The sequence below is a fragment of the Pollachius pollachius genome (genome assembly GCF_949987615.1).
Source record: "Pollachius pollachius genome assembly, chromosome: 14".
Lineage (NCBI taxonomy): Eukaryota > Metazoa > Chordata > Actinopteri > Gadiformes > Gadidae > Pollachius > Pollachius pollachius.
In genome coordinates this window covers 5,793,783-5,816,417 of record NC_136947.1, presented here as the reverse complement: position 1 = coordinate 5,816,417, position 22,635 = coordinate 5,793,783, and the positions used below count along the sequence as shown (strand labels likewise).

General features: G+C 46.0%; 1 protein-coding gene across 1 annotated transcript; it reads left to right on the top strand.

The window, feature by feature from the left end:
* The first annotated feature begins 1,399 nt into the window (after positions 1–1,399).
* yes1 (YES proto-oncogene 1, Src family tyrosine kinase) lies at positions 1,400–21,474 on the top strand. The gene is made up of 12 exons (XM_079751068.1): positions 1,400–1,752; positions 10,670–10,966; positions 11,977–12,076; positions 12,761–12,859; positions 13,845–13,948; positions 14,438–14,587; positions 15,217–15,372; positions 17,087–17,266; positions 17,547–17,623; positions 17,963–18,116; positions 18,816–18,947; positions 21,000–21,474. Exons 2-12 carry the CDS (start codon positions 10,678–10,680, stop codon positions 21,206–21,208), a joined length of 1,650 nt encoding a protein of 549 aa, XP_079607194.1. The 5' UTR covers positions 1,400–1,752; positions 10,670–10,677; the 3' UTR covers positions 21,209–21,474.
* The last annotated feature ends 1,161 nt before the right edge of the window (positions 21,475–22,635 follow it).

The following is a 22,635-nucleotide window of genomic DNA, read 5'->3' as shown; positions in this document are numbered from 1 at the left end:
GAGACATCTAATTTAAAAGACAGCGTTTTCGTAGAAATCTACGAACAACGGCTGAATACAGTCAATATTTTTGAAATAGCTATCCATAACCTCAGGAAAGGTTTTGGACAAATAAAAAAAAAGGTGTACTCACTTGTTGATCAATTCATATATTATTTATAATCATAGGCTAAGTTTAGGTTTTAAGATAAATGTCAGAGAGGGAAAACAAAACAAAGTGATGCTGACAGAAAGCTAGACGGATAGAAGATAATAGATGGATAGACTTTGAACAATAAACCCACAATTACCAACGCTGCAATAGGAACTTTCGAACTGGGATTGGCTATACAGCCCTCTGAAGACACAGAAGACAAAATATCATCCGTGACCTTGAGTGATCGCCTGCATTTATGAGAGAGCTGGATGGATTGCAAAGCGATCCACCAGCCAAACATCCTTCTTTTGGTAGCCCCCTTTATGAGGCTTTTAAATGTGACTCAGGGTCCACAGTAGGCTACGTCATTAGCTCAGTGTCTGCTGACATTCCTCAAACTCACATGTGTTGCTCGTCAAGAAAAAGCCTTTGAAGCAATGTATTCAGTTCTGTAGTGGTTCCACAACAAGATTTCAGAGTTTAAAGTCAGAACTATTTTTATTCTGAGTTTAAAGTCAGAATTCTGAGATAAAGTTAGCACTCAAAAAAAATCATCATATAGCTTATGTGTAGGCCTAATCTTTTGAGTCCTGAGTTTAAAGTCAGAATTCTGACTTGATAGTCAGAATTCTTACTGCGTCTCAGAATTCTGACGTCACAGTCTTTTTAATCTGATTTGTTAGTCAGAATTTTGAGAATTCCGAGATTACAGTCTGAACTCCAAAAAAAGAATTACATGTGGCCCTATTCCTCTTCCGTAGGATGGAGCTAAAAAGAGAAAGAAAATAAAGACAAAAAAAAAAACACAACAAAGTATATTGTAAAACACTGCATTCCATAATTCCATAATTTCTTATCAAATTAATTGAATGTACCCTTCAATACAAGGTATTTCAGAGTAACGCCAAATTCACTGTTATTGTGATATGCGTAACAAAGGCTTAAATTGCAAAATTACAGTGAGGTTTATAAAGTTTATCAGTGGCCGTTTCCAACATCAAAGCCTAGAGGGCGCCAATGCCATTTGGATTTGGTTCAACTAAGGTTCAAAGGTTAAACGACCCTACACATTTGTGGTTATTTTAACTATTTATTTATTTTAAATGTAAAAATATGTATATTTTCAAAAAGGATGCACAGTTAAATTGCGAGGAAAACAGGGGCGGTCAGGGATGATTTTCCACACCAATATGCATTTGGGATGTCGGCCATATTGAGTGCATGGGAAATCCTCGCTAAAGGGGATGATTCTTCCTGGCCTCGTCCTAGCTGCTACTTCTATTGTTGTGGTGCTCAATGGAGGCTTCGCCGGTTCCTGTTTTTGTTATTCTCCATTGTCGACGGTCTCCGCCTTCGTGAAACAATCCAGGCTTTTAATATACATGTGGTAACGACTGGTCGATCCTTGTGATTGAACATTAACACAAGGGACCTTGGGATTGTACGTTTGTGGGCGCACGAGAGAAGCCGCCATGGGACCGACCGAAGACTGAGATTTCACAGTCGAGTCAGCCTTCGTTGGGTAATTCCTCCTGGATTTTAACCATAAACTACGTGGAACAAACGCCACAGGACGTATGTAGCCTCACCCCGAAGCAATAAAGGTCTCTTTTAAGGTAAGTGTTTTTTCTAAAGTGAACGTATGAGCCGAAAGTAGTTTGGAAAGTCAACGGTGGAGCGATAGGTTTTCGCTGACTGCCTACCTTTAACAACATAGGAAGAAGTTAAAACAATTTTCCAATACGTCTGTTCATCTTGCTTCACTGAAACAAGGCATGGGAGTTTAATTTAAAATGCGGCCCGAACTGACGGCAATAGTCGTCTTCGTGTTATGGTGGCTGTCTGGAATCGCCTAAGCTTTCCTTCCAAAGTTAACCTACGAGTCTGTCTCTCACACATACAAACCTAACGTTACCGTGCTGAGGCCTATGTGATCTCGGCCACAGACTGTACAACATGTGATGGACCTATAGATCCTATTTGATACCCAAACATTTACTTGGCACTTGAAAACACCGACCGATTTTTGAGTCGTGTCATATATATACTTAGATAGATGGATGGATACATGAGTAGGTTACTGTCCTTTCATTATACACATTAGTGGCCTCTATTCTAGGGTTTAATTTGTACTGATGTGGTTCCTCCCTCATACTTGGAGTCTCAACGTGTGTACTTCTCGCCTGGGGGTGTGCTCTAGCAATGTGTGTGTAGATGCAATGTTGTCCTCCAGTAATCCCCCTCTATGGTAATCCTTCAGTCTGTGCAGTACTACCCTGGACGACACTTTGGTCGTCTCCCATTTACACTCTCTCTCTCTCTCTCTCTCTCTCTCTCTCTCTCTCTCTCTCTCTCTCTCTCTCTCTCTCTCTCTCACACACACATTTACACAGACAGCTGGAGTGGAGTAGCCTGTTGGCAGCTAAGTGAGGAGCATTCACAGGTGGTGTTTGCCGTGGAAGCTGGGCTGAAGGATCTCCACTCCTTGAACATCCCTAGCTGTATAGATGTTCCCCATTTGTGTACATTATATGCGTGGCATGTTTGTAAGGCAAGCTTCCATTAGCTTGCCAAAATGTTGATAGTCCTCGGAAAAGATTCCCAGATGGGTTACATTGGTGGGGGAGAGAGTGAACGACAAAGCTGTGATGATGTTTGGGGGACAGTGACCAACAAAGCTGTGATGTCTAAGTCAGCAGAATTCAGCGGATGTCTATGGTGCTGTGGCTTTTGTGTTCGCCGGACAGGGAGAGAACTATAGGGAGAGCTCTTCTTTGAAGATGTCTCTCTCCCTTGCCCACCCTGACTCAATCCTTTGACAGGCCCAGCAGGTGGTCTGAATGGCATGAATGGAGTCGGAAGGAAGTCCGTCCCCACCCCCAACTCGCTCTCCTCCTCTGCTCTCTGTGATTGGCAGAGATTGCAGGATGACCCAGTGATAAGCACCACAGAATGTCTGCCAGGGCTGTGACTGAATTACACTGCTTAGTGTGGGGTGCCTTTCGTATGCTCTCATTCCTTCTGGCTGGCAGCCCATTTCAGCTGAACAAATGTGTTTTCTTATTTCTTTAAAGCCTGACCTGCTTATATATAGAGGCAATGTATTTCAGCCAGTATAATAACCGTCTTGTATGGTGGTTCATGCAATCAAGCTCAGGCTTTAGCCCATTTGAGGTTGTGTGAATCGACAGGCACTGGGGAGAGTTAAAGGTGTGCCGAAAGTGAGTGCAAACATTACGCAATGCTGTGGCTCAAAGGTTACAGCACCTTGTCCAGAACCTTTTCACCTATCTGATTAAGCACCTCAGCGATAGGGTTCTTGAGTGCTAGTTTAGCTAGCTTCCAAATACATTTCTCTCTGTCTACTTACTTAACCTTGCTGAGCTACCATAGCTGGTTGTTATGTCTGTTCAAGGCTAAGCATGACGTTGATACTGTCAAGCGTGATACTACCATGTATGAGCCTAGGTGATTGACTGAACTGTTACCTTCTTTTTTTTTTCCGGATGAGTAGCTTAACCTCAAGTCATGATAGTCCTTTTCTTTATCTACCCCAGGGCAATGAGTTATGTTTCTATAATGCTGTTGACCAGGTTATATTGCTGTTTCTTTGACAGGTTATACCTTGCATCATTATCATAAAAAACGATGACAGTGGACCTGAATCAGGGAAAAGGCTCCTATTCAGTCTTGTGTTTTTATCTCGGAAATCGTAATGTCCAGCTCTAATGGGATTCCCCCATCCCAGTCCTGGAAAATTGTGTCATGAGGCCCAGTGAAAGCCAGCATGTCCCTTTTAATGTGACGCTCAATGTTTGCTGTCTGGCCCCAAGCCCCCCTGGTCACATGTCCTCCTGGGAAAGGCTTGGCCTCCCAACGTTTGTTTGAGCGCCACACATTTAGTCAAATCCCCTTTTACCACAGCATGCTGGGTACAGCTTTCAAATGAGAATCAACTGCTGGTTCACCCAGTTCTTGTTTTGTGACTCTGCTTTGTAAAGTCTGCCTTGTGGGTTAGCAAACAGGGAAATTGAAATTAGTTTTATAGTGTTCCTCATTTCACTTATTGTTCTAAGGTCTTTACAATCAGGCCTTTTTATAGGCTTATTGGTTAAACCTTTGTAGAGTAATTCTTTCCTCAACATTGCCTATTCAATTTGTTCTGTATGCAAGGGTAGATGTATGATTAATTTCAATAAATGCGTAAATGGAAGCATTTCTTTCCAACACCCGTGGTTTTTCCCTCTCTAAATGACAATTGCTTGAGTAGTCATTCATAATCCAATTCGTGACTAGAATCTCTTTGAGGCCTGTGCTTGTGGACACATTTCTCTGCAGTCTGCCACCCTGTTCCCTTGGAACCAGCAAAAGAATGGTGCTTTTCTCACCATTGCAAATGTTATTGTCTATTTAACAGCCTAATTAACCAAGTCCCCGGGAAGAGGGCAGCCGATAATCTGACTTTGGCCCCGTCCACACATGGAGCCGAAACGGGCGAAACCGATCCGGTTTCGTTTTATGCGGTTCAGGCATGTCTCCGTAAAAACGGATTCATTGCGAAACCGCATCGAGCTGTAGAAATGCTGTGGTAAATATTCAAGGCGCTGGTTCTCCACAGAAAAAGGTGGAGCTCATCAAGCCTGCGCGCATATAGCCTGCGCAAACATTCAGTCACGAGGAGATTCAATCTTTTTAAATTGAGCAGAAATACTTTTTAATGTACAGTTAGTAATTAAATTTAACAAGGGGCTGTATTTAAAGCTACAAAAAGAATACAAATAAATCAAAAATTCAACGCAACTCTGACGTCTCCCAGCTGGTGGGGGGGCAATGACGTCATTGTTCGCATTTCAGGCGTCCACATGAATCCTAACACGATGGATTCGGTCGGCCGAAACGCACAAGACTTATGCGATTTCACGAAAAAATCGGCTCTGTGTCTTAAAATGTATTTGCATTGAAGGATCATTTCAGCCATTGTTGGTTCTGCTAAATTTTACACATAATTCTGGTGCAGTTATTTTGGCGGATAATTGTAATTTTTTTCTTTCTATGATTTTCTTTCCTTAATTCCAAAAATAGAAGATTTTCCCAGTTGTATGTAATGTGGTTGTAGGCTGAATAATGAGATGGTACCAGGGGATGGGTTGTTTTATCAAGAGAACTGGGTATTTTTCCTTGTCCTTAAAGAGATGGCCAAATGCACTACAGTGTCTCAAACCCTTTTGCTTTCCGCATCCCTTTGCTCTCAACACATCTTGGTGCAGAGACCGCATGTAGCCTGGCATCGCCAGACGAACTGCAAGATGCAATTAGGCTGGAACATCTCTGTTCATATTCGATTTCCAAAGGGCGTCACCTACGGGCGAAGACCAAAAGGCCTCTGGACGCATAGGTCGGATAGGAGGACTGCAACGAAACAGGTGACGGATCTTCCTTCTCAGCAAAAGCTAGAAGTACTGTCGTTGCTTCTTCTTTTAGAGAAAAAATAACTTCCAGTTTGTTTAATACTGTCTCGGTAGAGGAATTGAGCAACCGTTTCACAACAGCGACAGACTTTTTTGTTGTTGTTGAAAAGGCCTCTACGGCGCTCCTCTACTCCGTCATCGTATTTATCCTGCCTCATATTAGATAAGCGCTTGTGATTGGTCAGTCTATCTCGTACCTGGCAGAAATTGTTTTGTATGAAAGGGGTGCCAGTCCTTATCTGCAGCAGAGCAAATTGAACTGGAGCTTACAGGATTCGTCTGGTTCCAAGTCTAACCATAATGTGAACTCGTGGAGTCTGTCAAAGTGGAATATGTTGGGATAATGGCGTCTTTATCATTATCATTCATAACCCACCTATCGTAAGTTATTTCCACATGTATATTAATGCATTATGGTTTGGCAGCCTACTACTACTCTACTACTGTGGTCTGTGTGGTGGTCTAGGTAGAGGAATTGTTGCCTTGTCACAACATTATGGGCTTGTGCTGCGCAGCAGAGCTTGTTCTACCATCACTATCATAATAAGGGTTTCCCCTCTAAATTCACAAGCTGCCTTCCTAACGACTGACTAAGGGAATGCAGTGAATGTAGTGTACTGAATCAATACAGTCATTCCTGTACCACTTATTTAGTTGTACTGCTCAACGAGACTGCTCCATAGGGACTGCCACTGTTTACCAGGAGGACAGCATTGTTATCAGGGTAGTCCACAAGGTACTTGTCGTAAGAGTGTACAGTTAGCTTGCGGCCCTGAATTGGCCCAAAGAAGTATCTGGGTCCCATGTGCTGTAAAATCTAAGAAGGACAAATTCAACTCTTTCCAGCACGTCACCATTTATTTTTGTATTGGTCAATCATTTAAACCAACCTCCACCCATTTTGCTTTTGTCCTATCCCTTTGCCGTGGACAGCAGATGTGTGCTTTTGTTCGAACGGAGGACGCAGGCAGATGCTTCTAGGCGGACTCTCCATGGTGCATTACTGTGTTTTTGTCGTAAGGTCAGGATGAGCATTGCGATAATGCTGTCCTGTCGTGAGCACTCATTAGCATTTGTACTGCTTATTGTTAGCATTTGTATGGCTTTCAACTGGTCAGGGAAATGTTGAGGATGCTGCTGAATGTGGGGAGAACCACAACGTCTTCCACTCCCTCTTTTCTCCATAACAAAAGATGAATTAGAGGATTTTAGACGGACCTGAAATACACCTTTTGTAGTCATTTTTAAAAAGAGGTGTCATCAGGCTCTCTTTCCACCAGGGATGGCTCTGTGGATGAACCTCCTATCAGAGTAATGCTTTATTCTAGCTTTAAAAAACAGTCAGGAAAAGACCATGTCAATCCAATGGGATTCACATACAGCTTCTTATGATGGATGCAGAACAAAATGCATTCCAAAAGAAACTTCTCTCACTGAAGCATCCATAGTTTGTCTAAATTCCTTTGATTAAAGGACATTATTTAACAACCAAACTCAAATAGGCTTTCTAAAATGTATAATATGTAACAGAACATACACGAAATCATATCACTTGCAAAAATAGCGAGCAAAATGAATAATGTGCATGCACACAACTAACACATTCATGTACACAAATCATTATTGCAAGCACTTTAACTGTAGCCTGGTCCTACGAGATTCTCGTACTTCATTTAATTTGCACAGAGTGTCTGGACCCACTCAATTGACTAACGTTAACTCACTTGAAGGCGGGTGTCTGTTTACAACTATTGGATCTGCCCAGTGCCGCTCTGGATCTGCCATAACCAATCGCTTATGTTTGGCCAGGAATCACATTGCGCTCAGGCTGTAAACAAACCAAACACCTTGGTTGAAGATGCCCTTCAACGAGAGCTGACTTTAACGTCATTGTTCTCAGCCACTCCCTCTGTTCGCTGATTGGATGCACAAAATTTGGATGGAAATTACCCACCAACATACCCCGGACCCAGACGTAGTACTGAAGGGAAATAAAAATCGAGCGGAAGTACTTAGATACTCAGAGCCAGGCTACTTTAACTGCACAACATGTAACCAATCCCATTCAGGGATACTACGGCTTTGGCTGGCGCCGCCCACTAAACCAGCGCAAGGCTGCATTTGTGTGCACAAGGACAAATCGTCTGTTTCATTTCGAAACAGACGTCTCAAACAGACTCACAGTGCTCGCGATAATACTATAGGTGCACGCATGTGTTAGTTGTGTACGTGCGAAAAGTCGTTTTTGCTCGTGATGTTTTGGCAGTGATATTCCGCCATAAACATCTCCATCACAACTATCATAAAACGTTCATGTTTCGGCTGTGAGCAACCTCCTTGCTATCTGTGCCAGAGAGCATTGGTCTCGCATTGCAAGTGAAATTGCTGGAAAATGAACAAATTTCACACACAGCATTATCGACCTCCCTGAGGGACCTGCAGGCTTATGAACTATTCATGGCCATATCAGTCTTCAGGACGACAGGTAGGGAGCCGTACATTTACAACCCCGACCTCCTTTCAGCTTCTGCGGATTAATCGTGTTGAAGCTGGGGTGGTAATGTTGCATTCAAAACAGCCTTTACCAACCTCTAAAATAACTAAGTGGTTATTTTACACAAAGCGAATGGGATGAAACAATTGTCATGTCTCGATCATTTCATCACAAAAATTCCCCTCAGAAGAATGCTTACATTTGGAAAAGGATTTGAGTTGCAGCTTTTTAACGCTGGGGATTTCAACTCAAAGTTAGTCCGTCGCTAAAATCTCTAGAAAAGATTGGGTGTTCTAAGGCAAGGCAACTTTATTTATATAGCATTTTTCATAAAGGAGGCAGACTAAAGGTACTTAGCATAAAAACATCGCCATACCATCAAATTAAATATTAAAAAAGATAATTAAAAAGTGATAAAATAAAATTGATACGTAAAAGAAAATAAAGTAAAAGAATGCTTAATAGAAAGACTAAGCCTCATTACATCCATCCATTTTCCTCCAGATAAGACAGTAAGACAATCTAGGATTAAGTTGACTTTGGTCATAGGGCAAAGACTTTGGCCATGTGTCGGTCCCCTCTCAAGCTACAAGATACCACCACCCCTGCTCTATCGCATTCACCATGTTGACTTGCCATCCTTCCAAGAACATATGTTGGTTTAGCTTTAGCTTTAAGCATTTAGCTCCAGCACTGCTAAGTCCCTCGTTGGCACTTTAAAGCTACGAGGTGGCTGACATGCAGTTCAGCGCAAGGTCAAAGGTGGCTGTCAGGTTCACAAAGGCCTCTGTTGTGGCGTCAGTGGCTGCTCTATTCAAACTATGTCACCAACAGCTGGTAAATTCCCCAACTTGCCCTGACTTCCCGGACAATGGGGGAAAATGTCCAACCTCGTCCCGGTCCAACCATGCCAGTCCGAAGATGGAGCGATAAATAGGTTTGGAATGATCGAACAATGGTCGGTATATGGCGGCATCCTTATTTTTCCCAATGAGATAGAGAAGGCGCCACATTTATTGCCCTGGTGATTGGTCAGTCACCCTCTTCTAACCAAGTCTATGCCAAGGACTTCTGCATCCTTCTCCAGCTGCTCTCGATTTAGTTTGGGCCACTGACTTCAGGTCTGACTCAACAAGTCTGTATATTAGCTGTGCTACTGGCGATACATAGGCCCTTATCACCATATCATGCCTCTAAATACTTCCCATTTGCCTCTGAATTAAGATGTCCATTTATTTAAGATGTTCATCTTCTCCCAGGTTTGCTATGGCTGTTTTCATGTCAATGCTGAACCCTTTAAATCTTTGATTGAAAGCAACTAACAAGCAAAAGCGTCACACACCTCTGATCAACCTCGTTCAGTGGTGTCTAACTCGACGACAGTGTAACTGATGTGTGGCAACACTACTAAGTTACCTGAAATTTGTACGCACACACTAGCTCTCACACTCTCTGCCCCGAAGCATCTGACACCGGTTTCTTCCAGGGACCACATTCCTCTAACGATACATACACGTCTGACACACCCATTTGGGAATAGTAGTGGTTAAAGTATTTATGCTTTTCCTAATGAGTTGAACAAAATCAATGGGCTGACATCAATTTCCCTAATCATCCTCCCAGCCTAAAGCTGTGCCGATGACAAACATTAACTACTCATCCATAAAGTCATGAGCTGGTACCCTAGCACATGATGGATATGGAGAGACATGCATAGATCCACACTACGCATATCATGTAACCGTTAGCTCTGTGGGAAAGACTTCCATCTTTATCTCTGGGAAGGCTGTTATGCTCTGCTTCTCAAATCTCTGAGCGACACATATCTTTGTATTGGGGGCGGGTGTGGTCAGGGCTCTACCATGGCCATAGGCTGTAATGGGATCTGCAGTATCTGGCTGCTGTTGGACATCTGAAGCATGCAAGGTCATGTTTAGCCAGAAATATTTGCATCTGTTTTCCCCACCTGATAGTGTGTTGACGACAAATATTTTGGCGACGCAAAGGCTTTATATCAAGGCTTTGTATAGGTGTGAATATCAGCCAAATGCTACAATTATCGGTTTACTATATTCGCCTGGAAGCCCACTTCCTATAGTAGAAAATCACAACACGTAATGTTGGCATGAGTTTCCCTCAGAGTGGAACGGATCCAGCGTTGCAGCTTCATTCGATGTTGATGATTGAGACAGTGTTTTGTGAAAATCCTGGTGAATATCTGACGGGTACTCTATATGCTAATATACATCTGTGGGCTGATGAAAAAATCCTAAATCTGTGCTTTCAAATCAACATAGAAGCATGAGGAAAAGGGAGAGTATTGCTCCTTAATCAAGGTCAATGTCCTCCGTTTTGTTTTGGGGATATGAGCTGATTGTTGAAAAAAGTTAACTTCTATAAAACTTCTATAACTTACCACAGGGCAAGTCTGTTCTCCTGATCAATAAGCCTCCTTCCCTGATCACGCGGTAACGACTGATCTCCTTTTTGAACCGTCACCCGAGTCGTGTCCCGCAAGCAACAATATGATCATCAGTATTTTGACACCCTCCTCCTCCTCCTTCTCCTCAGGCTCGGGGATGGGTTGCGTCAAGAGCAAAGAGGACAAGGGCCCGGCGATCAAGTACCGACCGGACAACAACGCGTCGGGGCCGGGCAACTCCCACATGGGCCACTACGGGCCGGACCCCACCCTCATGGGCCACTCCCCCGCCGCCAAGATGAACAACAGCGGCTACGGCGGCCACAGCATGGGCGCCTCGCTCACACCATTCGGTGGTGCGTCGGCCATCATGACGCCGTTCGGCGGCGCCTCCAGCTCCTTCACGTCGGTGGCGGTCAGCAGCCCCTTCCCCGGCGTGGTGACAGGTCGGTGTGGGTGTGGTAGTGGGGAGGGAGGGGCCTGGTGGTTTATGGCAAAGGAGGTAGGGGGGGTAGGAAGTTGCAAGAGGGAGGAGTTGAGTGTGATAGCATCGTGAAGTCTCTTTGATGGTTTGTTTTTTCCGCCGTCATCCATCCATCTTGTCAGCTTAGCTCAGATAATGTGGTTTGTTTTGGGGGATTAGAGTGAGATTTGTGTCTACCGGGGAGTTGCAGACGTCGATCCACACCTGTGGTTTGGATAAGCATTAGTGTTTAGCTGTCTTGCATCGTTCTCTCTTCCAAGATGCCACCTCCTGTGAGCGCTCCAGGCGCTGCATTGTTTTTCATGAATACACTGTGAAGTCATGTCCTGGGAGCAGTGTGTGACATCACGTTTGTTATGCACATTAAGTGGTGAATAATAGATGCTAACAGCGAAGTACAGTTTGCGTATGGTTTTGTTCAGAACATTCTGCTCCATCTTAATTTCACGAGCACAATCTCATGTGCTATCGTGTTTTGTAAAGATGCATATGCCAATGCCGTTGGTTGTGGTTATGGATATGTTGAAGGGGTAAGGCAAGGCATCAATTTTAAATGGGAATGAATTATTTATATTTCATGAGCCTTGAACCTTTTTTTTACTCAGGAAAAAGATCAGAGATCACCCCAAATGGTTGAGGGTTTCGCCCTCTATAATTTATTCCATAGGGAAGCAGTGGCCAACTGGCGAAATGTAATGGACATAATAAGCCATGAAAGACCTGACATGGTTTAGAAGCGGTCTCCAACCAGCAGGTTGACATTAGACAAACAGTCCTAGATGGGGCACATTTTGGTGCTGCAACCAGAATCTCAGTTTTACAAAGACTTCATTATTTTAGTCATTATTTTAATGTACGGCTAAGACACCGCTATTTGGGACTTCCTACAAACATCCGGTTATTTTCCCTCCGTGAGCTCTGACCTCCTCGACCCCTGACCCTTGGGCCTCTTGTCTCCCCTCCCGCTTCCAGGCGGCGTGACCTTTTTCGTGGCGCTGTACGACTACGAAGCGAGGACGGCGGACGACCTTTCGTTCTCAAAGGGCGACCGCTTCCAGATCATCAATAACACGTGAGTGCGCCGACGGGAAGGCACGCTCAGTGCGCCCTCATTCTGGCCATTCATCACCTCGTCCCGGAAGGACGGGCGATGAGTGGGGCAACGCTTGATCCAAGGACAGGAATGCGCGTGCGTGTGTGTGTGTGTGTGTGTGTGTGTGTTTGTGTGGTCGACCATGAGCCTCCGATTTGTTTTTAATCACACTCATGCGATCTGTGCTCCTGTATAAGGATACATGCTGGCGTTTGATGGCCCATCTGTTTAGCCCTCATCGCTACACTCCATACCAGCAGGACACTGTGGCGTGACTCCAGCTTGTTGACTATCACAGAGCAGCTCGAAATGAACATTTTACCTTAATGCACAGCAGGCTGATTGGCATCCTGCTGCTATAGGCTAGCCAATGACGGTCAATGTCGGAACTTGATGGCCATTACAGAGGGAGGAGCTGGGAGCATATGCTGTTCTTGTTTTGGGGAAATCTGTTGAAAACCGCTTTAAGTTGTTTCTGGTGTTGCATCTATAATCCTAGCAATATTTGCCTACTTCTTCAGGGGGATGGATGCACATATTCATTCTGAGGTGGTTTTACTTTACTGTGTCGTGACATGTCTCTGATTCAATTTACCTAAGATCTATCCTGCATGCTTTTTCAGTGTTTCTGATGCCTCCCTCTCTCCCTCCTTCTCTCTTTAGGGAAGGTGACTGGTGGGAAGCTCGCTCTATCAACACGGGTCAGAAGGGTTACATCCCAAGCAACTACGTGGCCCCGGCAGATTCGATACAGGCCGAAGAGTAAGACCTAAGTCGCCCTACCTTGTTGTTTCACTTTAGATCTTTCCGGGTTTCATTTGTTTGTTCTTTGTTACAACTGCCAATAAAAAATGCAAATCATTTCAATATAGATGAATAGCAAATACAAATCTAGACGCGGTTAATGGAGCTCAGTGATTGCAGGTTGGATTCAGCCTTGAAGCCAGATGGTCACCTTTCGGTAATGAGATAGCACGGTGGCGCTAGCTAATGGGCCTCACGGCGACGCCCTGCCCTGGGAGCACATGACCGGACATTGGACAATAGCTCCCTGTGCTGCGCTAGACTGAGACCAGATCTGCCTGGCTGCTTGCTGCTGGAGCAGAAGTAATGCTACTGTGTGGTGGCTCACAGTTAAAGGGCCAATGCCACCGGGCTGTATGTGATCACTTAGTTCCCCTTTACATGTCGTAACAGGCCCTTTTCTCTGGAATTCAGAGGGTTTGGTATTTTTTCCCCCCCAAAGAGGCGGGCCGCTTTGATTGTTGATTTATTAGGTTTAGTAGGTTTGGTATTTGTATTATGCAAACCGGTTTGGAGACACAATATGCTTGCTTGGGGCAGGTGGAATCATTTGTGTTTGACACGAGTGGTGTAATCGTGGAACAGACTGCCTAGGGATATGTTTACGTGAATTGGGTGCCTTTTAAACTTACAGTATCATTGGGCTTCTCCATTCATGTCAACATTGTATTAGTCATCCACAACTGGGAAGGATATATATTTTTATATATTATATAATTTTCTTTCCATCCGTTGAGTTTGAGGGCTTAACTATTTAGTTTAAGATCACCGTGGTACTTATTGGTAAAGAAGCTCCTTATATGTCATCAATGCATAGGGGTTGTGTTCTGTGATTTGTAACAGGCAGTCTTTCAGTCACTTGTAGTCGTAATTCGTTTAGGATTCCTATTCGTAGGGTATTTTATGTCTTCCTCCCGTGACACATGGCTCTCCTCTTGGACAGATGGTACTTTGGAAAAATGGGCCGGAAGGATGCAGAGCGTCTTCTGCTGGTGCCGGGGAACCAGAGAGGGACGTTCCTGGCACGAGAGAGCGAGACCACTAAAGGTAATGGGCCAACCAACTGTAAACAACAACACATGATCAGGTTATATTATTACATCATGTATTGGTCCTTCATTGGACCATGGTTTAAACACGCTCTGTGTGCATCTCTCTACTGCAGTGTGTACAGAACAGAATTGTTGCTCCATTTACTGGTGTATTTTAGTGCACTTCAAAACGTTCCTGTTCGGTGTTGCTGCTTGCAGCTTTTTCCATAACGGCTCATCCAAACAAACTTCACACTTGCTGTGCTCCCTTCTGTAATTTACCCAGCAAGCGTGAAGTTGATTGGATGAACACTTGTCGAGATCAATCGAAGGACAGACAATTTATATAGAATCAGCAACTCCACTTTTCACCTCCACAGTTTGATATTGATTTAAACTGCGTTTGTCTTTTACCCGTCTATAAACGGGGAGCTGTAACGGAGCGCTACCGGTGAGATCACCAGCCGAGCCGTCGAGTGAAGTCTCCCCTCGTTCTCCCCGACAGGCGCCTTCTCCCTCTCCATCCGGGACTGGGACGATATGAAGGGCGACAACGTCAAACACTACAAGATCCGCAAGCTGGACAGCGGGGGCTATTACATCACCACGCGGGCCCAGTTCGACGCGCTGCAGAAGCTGGTGAAGCACTACACAGGTACGTCCCCTCCCCCCCCCCTCTGCTCCGGCCTCGGTGACCTGATGTCCCCGGGCACACGGCTGATGTTTGGAGAAATTGTTGCTTTCGCACAAAGCGAAGCGCGCCTTTGGCGTCGGTTGCGCTCGGCCTGTTATTAACTTGAGCAGAACACATGACGCGTGTAGACCTTTGTGTCGCCCTTGTGTTTTCCTGACGCCGTGAGTCATGGCCTTTTTTTTTTATTTTATTTTTTTAAAAGGGTGGCTCTTGTTACAATGACGTTGAGGCTGGTTTGGTAACAACAGCCATCATTTAATTTCTGAAGTATGTTGGCTGAGCGAGACAGAGAGAGCAGGGACTTTTAGAATTTATTCTTTTCACCTGCCAGAGTTGAATAATCCCCCAGCAAGCTGTGTGTGTGTGTGTGTGTGTGTGTGTGTGTGTGTGTGTGTGTGTGTGTGTGTGTGTGTGTGTGTGTGTGTGTGTGTGTGTGTGTGTGTGTGTGTGTGTGTGTGTGTGTGTGTGTGTGCGCGTGTGTGTGCGCGTGTGTGCATGTGCGCGCGTGCGTGTTCTGCTGGGAGTTGAGGCTGTACCCTGCGTTCACATAACAGAGACCCCCTGACCGTTGTCGTGTCCACTCTGTGCAGAGCATTCGGACGGGCTGTGCCACAGGCTGACCATGGTGTGCCCCACGGTGAAGCCCCAGACTCAGGGCCTGGCCAAGGATGCCTGGGAGATCCCCCGAGATTCCCTCCGGCTGGAGCTCAAGCTGGGCCAGGGCTGCTTCGGAGAGGTCTGGATGGGTAAGGCAACCCTCCTCCACCGCCTCTTGTCACAGGTCTAAAGCCTCCACAGGTTTAGCACAGTTGTGTGTTGGACGGAGTGGAATGACCACGTGCACAAGTTAACAAAGAATAGAAGTGTACTTTATTAATGACGAGACTTCATGCGCACATTTTATTCATAATATATACAGCCTAGTGTAGAGGACAAAAGTTTGAAACGCGAACCCATTGGAAGGAATTTGAAGGTTTCACAACTTTTGTCATTTATATTATATTGCTTAACTTTGCTTGCTTGCCACTCAGATTCTGTAGAGAATCTGTCTGCAATCAAGTAAGTTCCTTTATGTACGAATCATTCATTATCTTACAATCAAGAGTTTCACAACCGTCATTGCTACTCAAAGATTATTGTCTATAATTTACAGAGAAAAGAACCAGCACTGTATGTTGGGGTTGCATTATGTGCTGACATTCTACATCAAGATTCTGTTGACACACACACACACACACACACACACACACACACACACACACACACACACACACACACACACACACACACACACACACACACACACACACACACACACACAGGTTGCCTCCCACACTGTGTGTGGGTATTAGTGTTGGCCCCCCCTATAATAACTCTACCATTTCTTCAAAATGTTTTCTGAGAACAAGTTGGAACCTGCATCCTTCCTCTTACTGCCAGGAATCCCCCAATTCAATAATTGTATCTATGGTTTCATGCTTTCAGTAATATTGCATCATCACATTTCACTTATCGTTCACACCATCAAATATATAGTATATGACTATGCGTCATTATTGGTCATATTTTAAACTCGACACATTTGGAAACTGTTTCGTCATGGAAGTTAAGATGCCGTTGAAATGCAGCGGAGAAAAAAAGGAACTTCAGTTTGGTTTTTCCCTCTTTTGACGTTGTGCAAACCTGCCTACGTGATTCCGTCCGGTGTGATGAATCCGCCCAGTTAAGCCCGGTGACAGTAGTGCTGCGTGCCTGGCCCCATCTCTCTGTGTGGGAGCCCGGGCGTGACTAAACGGGCTCTGAATCAGGAAGTGGCCGCTTATCTAATGACCACTCGGACGCGAGCACAATGAGCTGTCCTGTCGCTTTAAAGAATATACAGACTCGCCGCAAGCGCACACACACGCATGCATACACACACACACGCACGCACACACCTTTTGGATGCCATCGGATTTATATCTTTATGACTCATGACCCAGCCTGTCGATACCTACCCTGCGGCAGGCTTTTGCCTTCTTTTTTTAGTTTTGTCTGGCTTATTAATCGTTCATCTTGTTATGAATCATTAAGCTTTAAGCTTAACAAAAGACTAAAGCCATTGTGCGATAAGTCTGTTATTAACGTAAGTCACACTGAATAACAAGGTTGTTCAGATAAAGGGGGAAATAATTGTGTTGCATATGAAAAATACTACCATATTAATATGAATGAGCTTATATTGTTCATATAATGCAAGACAATGACATAATATATCGTCACTAAATATATCGTCATAAACCATTAAAAAAAACAACGTACTTTCGGTGTGATTTTATCGCAAGGCATGCCACGAGCGATGCAACATAATTGCCCCAGTTCGGCCTTTTCAACGAATGCCGTAGAACACGTTCACCCGTGTCCAACGCCCCCCCCAGCTAATCTGACCTGCGTTGTGTCTCTGTTTTGAATTGTGATCAGGCACGTGGAACGGCACCACCAAGGTGGCCATCAAGACCCTGAAGCCTGGCACCATGTCCCCCGAGGCCTTCCTGCAGGAGGCCCAGATCATGAAGAAGCTCCGCCACGACAAGCTGGTGCCGCTGTACGCCGTGGTGTCGGAGGAGCCCATCTACATCGTGACCGAGTACATGGAGAAAGGTGAGCAGAGCCGGCCGGTCCATGGCGGCTTCGCTGCGACATGGTCGTGAGGACACGAGTGTACCTGTTGAGTCGTCGCTACACATTGGATGTCACTAATTCATACTTTATTTTATCCCCTGCAATGTAATGGATCATATGATTGAGCGTGAATGTTTAGTTTCAATTTTGTTTTCCTGTCATATTTACCTTTTTTATTTTGTCTTGTTTTAGCTTTTATATCTAGCCCTTGACAGAATTCAGTCTGAACTTTGCCTGAACTATGAATCGTTTTCTCCAGGGAGTTTACTGGACTTCCTGAAGGAGGGAGATGGAAAATACCTGAAGCTGCCCCAGCTGGTTGACATGGCTGCACAGGTAAAGCTCGGGAGGTTGTCCTCGATTACAAACAACACTGTCTACATCCCTGCCCACTGCAGGGAGTACCTCTTAGCCTAGCCGCCATGAGTCTAGTCTCAGTGTCCTGTGTGTGGTTGTGTGAACAATTAGGAGGGTCAAATAATGACCATTCATTTGCTCGTTTAAGTGAACAACGCACCAGCACACAAAAGGAACGTTTCGGCCTCCAAATATCCTCCAGAGGCCTGTCCTCTCTGCTCCATCTGCTTCCGCTCTCTCTGACCTCCATGTATCCTTTTGTCTGTCCCGCCTCCCTTGTCCGTCCTCAACCCCCTCTTGTCCAATCACGTGCCTCAGATCGCCGACGGCATGGCCTTCATCGAGAGGATGAACTACATCCACAGGGACCTCCGGGCCGCCAACATCCTGGTGGGGGAAACCTTGGTCTGCAAGATTGCTGACTTCGGGCTGGCGCGCCTCATCGAGGACAACGAGTACACGGCCAGACAAGGTGGGCGTGGGCGTGCGGATCATGTGCCCTTTGACTCCTCCCACAGGAGTTGACCCCCTTTCTAAACGCTGTTTCTATGTGAGGCACTTTGAGTCTGCCTCGTGGATGAACAGTGGTGTATAAATAAAGTTGCCTTGCCTTGCCTAAACGTCTGGCAATTCATGGTATCTGAGAATCTGCTGAAGTGATAATGCTTGATATAAACCTGTTGGCCCAGACGGTGCTCGTAGTTCACATGGGGCCTGCTCATCAGCATGAGCTTCGTTTTCCAGAGCTCATTTGAACGCAGCCCTGTTTTAAGTCCTTAATCACCTTAAACGGCTGTTTATAAACCCAATGTGACTTTGCATGCATGCCCGAATTCAGCTCATCCCATTAAACCTCATTATGAATTGATCTCGATTTCCCTGCCCCGTTCTACTGCCTGCTCGTGCGACCTAAGTGTGTTGTGTCACGGGGCGACACAACAGTTGGCAGACGGCATAATGCGGCCATGTCCGTATAAAACATTTATAATTCCACTTGACTCAACAGGATGTCAACAGCACCGAGAGTAACCGGAGTCTGTTTGCGTGTTTTACACTTTCTTCCTCTTCGCCGCACGGCACGTTGGCCGCAGGGCAAAGTCCATCCCCGCGCACGCTCCATCTTGACCATCCCATCTGTCTCACTTCCTCTTCCTCCCCGTCGGCTTTTCAGGTGCCAAGTTCCCCATCAAGTGGACAGCGCCCGAGGCAGCGCTGTACGGCCGCTTCACCATCAAGTCTGACGGCTGGTCCTTCGGCATCCTGCTGACCGAGCTGGTCACCAAGGGCCGGGTACCCTACCCGGGTACGTTGGAGGGGGGGGGGGGGGGGACTGTGTGTGTGTGTGTGTGTGTGTGTGTATGCCTGTAGTAGTGCCTGTTTATCTTATGTCAATAGGGTTGCACTGTTTCCTCTTTTATTTATTTTTTTGTCAATATTGACTCCGAAAGGAACTTCCCCTGTGCCTCCGTCGAACGATAACTAATCAATATTTGAGTGTGAGTTTCGTTGTGGCTGTTTTGCGACTTTGAGCGGAGAGCAATGGGACGCGCCATAAGTGGTGTTTATAGACGGCATGCGTTCCGAAATAGAGCGGCACACTAGTTTATGACCCTCCACAGATGTCTTCTTGCTCATCCGTCCGTGGGAAAGTACCCCCACTCTTCCACGTATGGCTTTAACCCCGGGGATATTCCCATTCACAAACAGCCGGGCTGACGCATGTCGCCTCAACTCTGGCCTCTGCTGGCCGGCGACGGTACTGCGCCCTGTCTGGTTGACAGGGGTGACCGGCCCTGATTACAGAGCGGGCCATATGGCCGACACAAACCACCGGCTCTTATAGGCTACCATCTGGCTCCTGTGGCCTCGTTGGCATTCAGCGTGTCCCTCCCCCTCCCTTTGGTCTAATTAATGTGCCCAAGAGCTGCTACTTCTAAGGACTTGTACCCCCCTCCTCCCCCATCGGCCCAGTCCAGAGGCGGCGTCTCGATCGCTGCCCAGATCTCGGTCCCTTTGCGGCTTTCGCTGTCTAGTCGTCGCCGAGTTACGAGGACCGATTTAGTAGCGCGGGGGGGGGGGGGGGGGGGGAACTCGCGGCTTAATTGGCATGAGAACAGCGAACCACTGAGGCATGACATGGTGTATCTACATCTAGTATCAAAGCTGCTGTGTGTGTGTGTGTGTGTGTGTGTGTGTGTGCGTGTGCGTGTTGCGCACAGTGTGGCGTAATGACAAGCCGCATTCACATCCACAACATAAATCACGGCAACACCAAACCCAATGCCCCCCCCCCCCATGAGCCCCCTATCCCGAGCGGCCAGTTGTTGTTCCAAGGCCTATCGGGTTGCCCCCAGATGGGCTGGGGAACCTGAGCAGGAGTGGTCGCCCGGCAGAGACCCAGTGGCCCCGGGCCAGCAGTGTCTGGTGGTGGCCTGCATGCTGAACCTCTGCTGTCACGTCGGAGACACTGGGTTCACAGTCACCGCGATGAACCCACTGGGCCGGGCTGGGGCCATGGCCATCGTGCTTAACAAGAGGATTCGCTAGGCTTTTTTGGAGCACGCCGCACTTAATATACTCTGGTTGTTGCTTCAAAGCACTGGTAAGAACCAGATGTCGGCGTTCCTGTGTGTGTCAATTACATTCCCCAGGCGTATTTCACTCTCGCCAGTTCCACAATACGGCTCTCAAAACTATTCATTATGGTCATGGTTGGCTTGATGCCGTAAAGCAAACATACAACAGGGAATGGTCCAGTAAAGTGAACGCTGGTTGTCAACAATGTGACATTTTTTGGACCCTTCACAGCTGTCAGGCATTACACCAAGCTTGCTGTAAGGGGAAAGGACACCAAAAGACAGTGTTAGGTCCCTTTTTCATTGTTTGAATTACTTCTATCTGAACTGAGCATACAAGCATTGCATTCTGATGAGCCATTGATTGTAGCCTGACCAAATACGGGCGATATCAGGCTTGAACTAATGCGCCTGAAATGCGTATTAGCCTGGAACCTCTCTGTTCGTTGTCGGATTTCTATGGACCATTATTAAAGGGCACAGACCAAAACGCACAACCAATCAGAGCAACGAAACATTTGACTCATCAGTCGCATCCATTTTGGGTCGTTTGCGGAAGGTTGCTAGTTTGATCCCCCGACCGTTGAGCGAGCTGGCTGTCGCCCTGCGTGGTTGACCCTACCGTCGCCGTGTGAATGACTGGCTGCAGGTCGCTTTGGATAAAAGCGTCAGCGAAATCCCCATAATGTAAATGTACAACGCACGTGTTAGCGTTAACACTTAACGCGGTGCCCCACTTGTACTGCATGACCTAACCCCAGCGCTGTGTCCCACCCCAGGCATGGTGAACCGGGAGGTGCTGGAGCAGGTGGAGCGCGGCTACCGCATGCCCTGCCCCCATGGCTGCCCCGAGTCCCTGCACGAGATGATGAGGCAGTGCTGGAAGAAGGACCCCGACGAGAGGCCCACCTTCGAGTACATCCAATCCTTCCTGGAGGACTACTTCACCGCCACGGAGCCCCAGTACCAGCCGGGGGACAACCTCTAGACTACCAGTAGAGCTCCCCACCTCCATGGGAGGGGGAATTATTATTTTTTTTTATAGAAAAAGATGTAGGTTGAATTGTAGGCGTTTTAACAGACGCTGGCTAAGCTATAGGGTACCGGATCGAGGGCTACGAGAACCAGGACCACAAAGAGTACGTGGACAGGGCGAACCCGAGACCTCCGTGCTAATATCCCACAAACGTTGGCGGCCGATCGAGACGTACCTGCGGTGTCTACCGCGGTGCGAGTGTGTCTGGGTGTGGATGTGTGAGAATGATTGTTTTGGGGGGGGGGGGGGGGGATGGGTTGGTGGGCTTTTTACTCAAAAGACGAGGCTGGTTTCACCTTTTAAGGTGATGCTGTTGTTTGTTGTGTATGTTTGGATGGCTGAGGGGAAGCGGGGGGGGGGGAGGGGAATGTGTCGGGCGGGGAATGAGAGCAGAAGTGTAAGTCGGTACCGAGGTACGAGAGAAGACCAGCGGAAACAAAACAGTCCACCTGCACCGGCCTGAACACTGTGATCCAAAAACTAGACGGAGGTTCTCGAAGCGGTGCACTTCCTGACCTTTTTTTGGAATATTTTCTTCGGAACATTTGCAATTGCACAGGTTGTTTGTACTTGTGCCACAAAGTACATAGTACATTTCTTCCCGTTTTTGTTTTCTCCAAACCACCCCCCTTCCCTCTTCCTACAACACAAGTCTTTAACATTTGCTGTTGAGATATTTTCAGCATAGAACAGGAATGTGGTTCACCCTACGTTTTGTTTTAATTTGTTTTAGTTTTATATCATTTTGTTTTATGACCAATGCCTGGTTTTGAATTGGATGTGTATGTGCTAAACCTCTTAGGGGGAAGGTGAAATTGTGTCAAAGGAGCGGTTTTAGTAGAAGGTGAAAATGGTAAGAGTACAAGCAGTAGCCCATGTACATGCAAAGATGATGTACATGCCGGAGAATGATTAGGGTAATTGCTTTTTTTTTGTCTTCATTTCGTACAGCTAGAAATGGAAAATTATGGTTAAAATGGAGGTTTAACACATGGAATTTAATGTGGGGGAAACCTTTTGCTCTAACCTTTTTTTGTTGTTGGTGAAAGAGACACTTCAGCTGTGAACATTTTAAAAGTAATAATTTTACTGTTGATTTTTATATTTGTGTTTAAAGCAAGAGGGGCTGTGCTGGCGTCAAAAGATCTATCATGTAGTGCTTCTAACGGCCCACATCTCCTAATACAGAAGTGTTTTTTTATTTTGGTTTCAGGGGATTTTCAGAGTGAGGAGGGACGGTGATCTAACTGTTGTCACAATATGATTCTTTCTACATGTAGATTAGGGCTGGGTAAAAACATCGATTCATCAATGCACTGCAATTTATTTGTTCTCGATTCAATTTCGATTCAGAATTTTTTTGAAATCGATTATTTCCA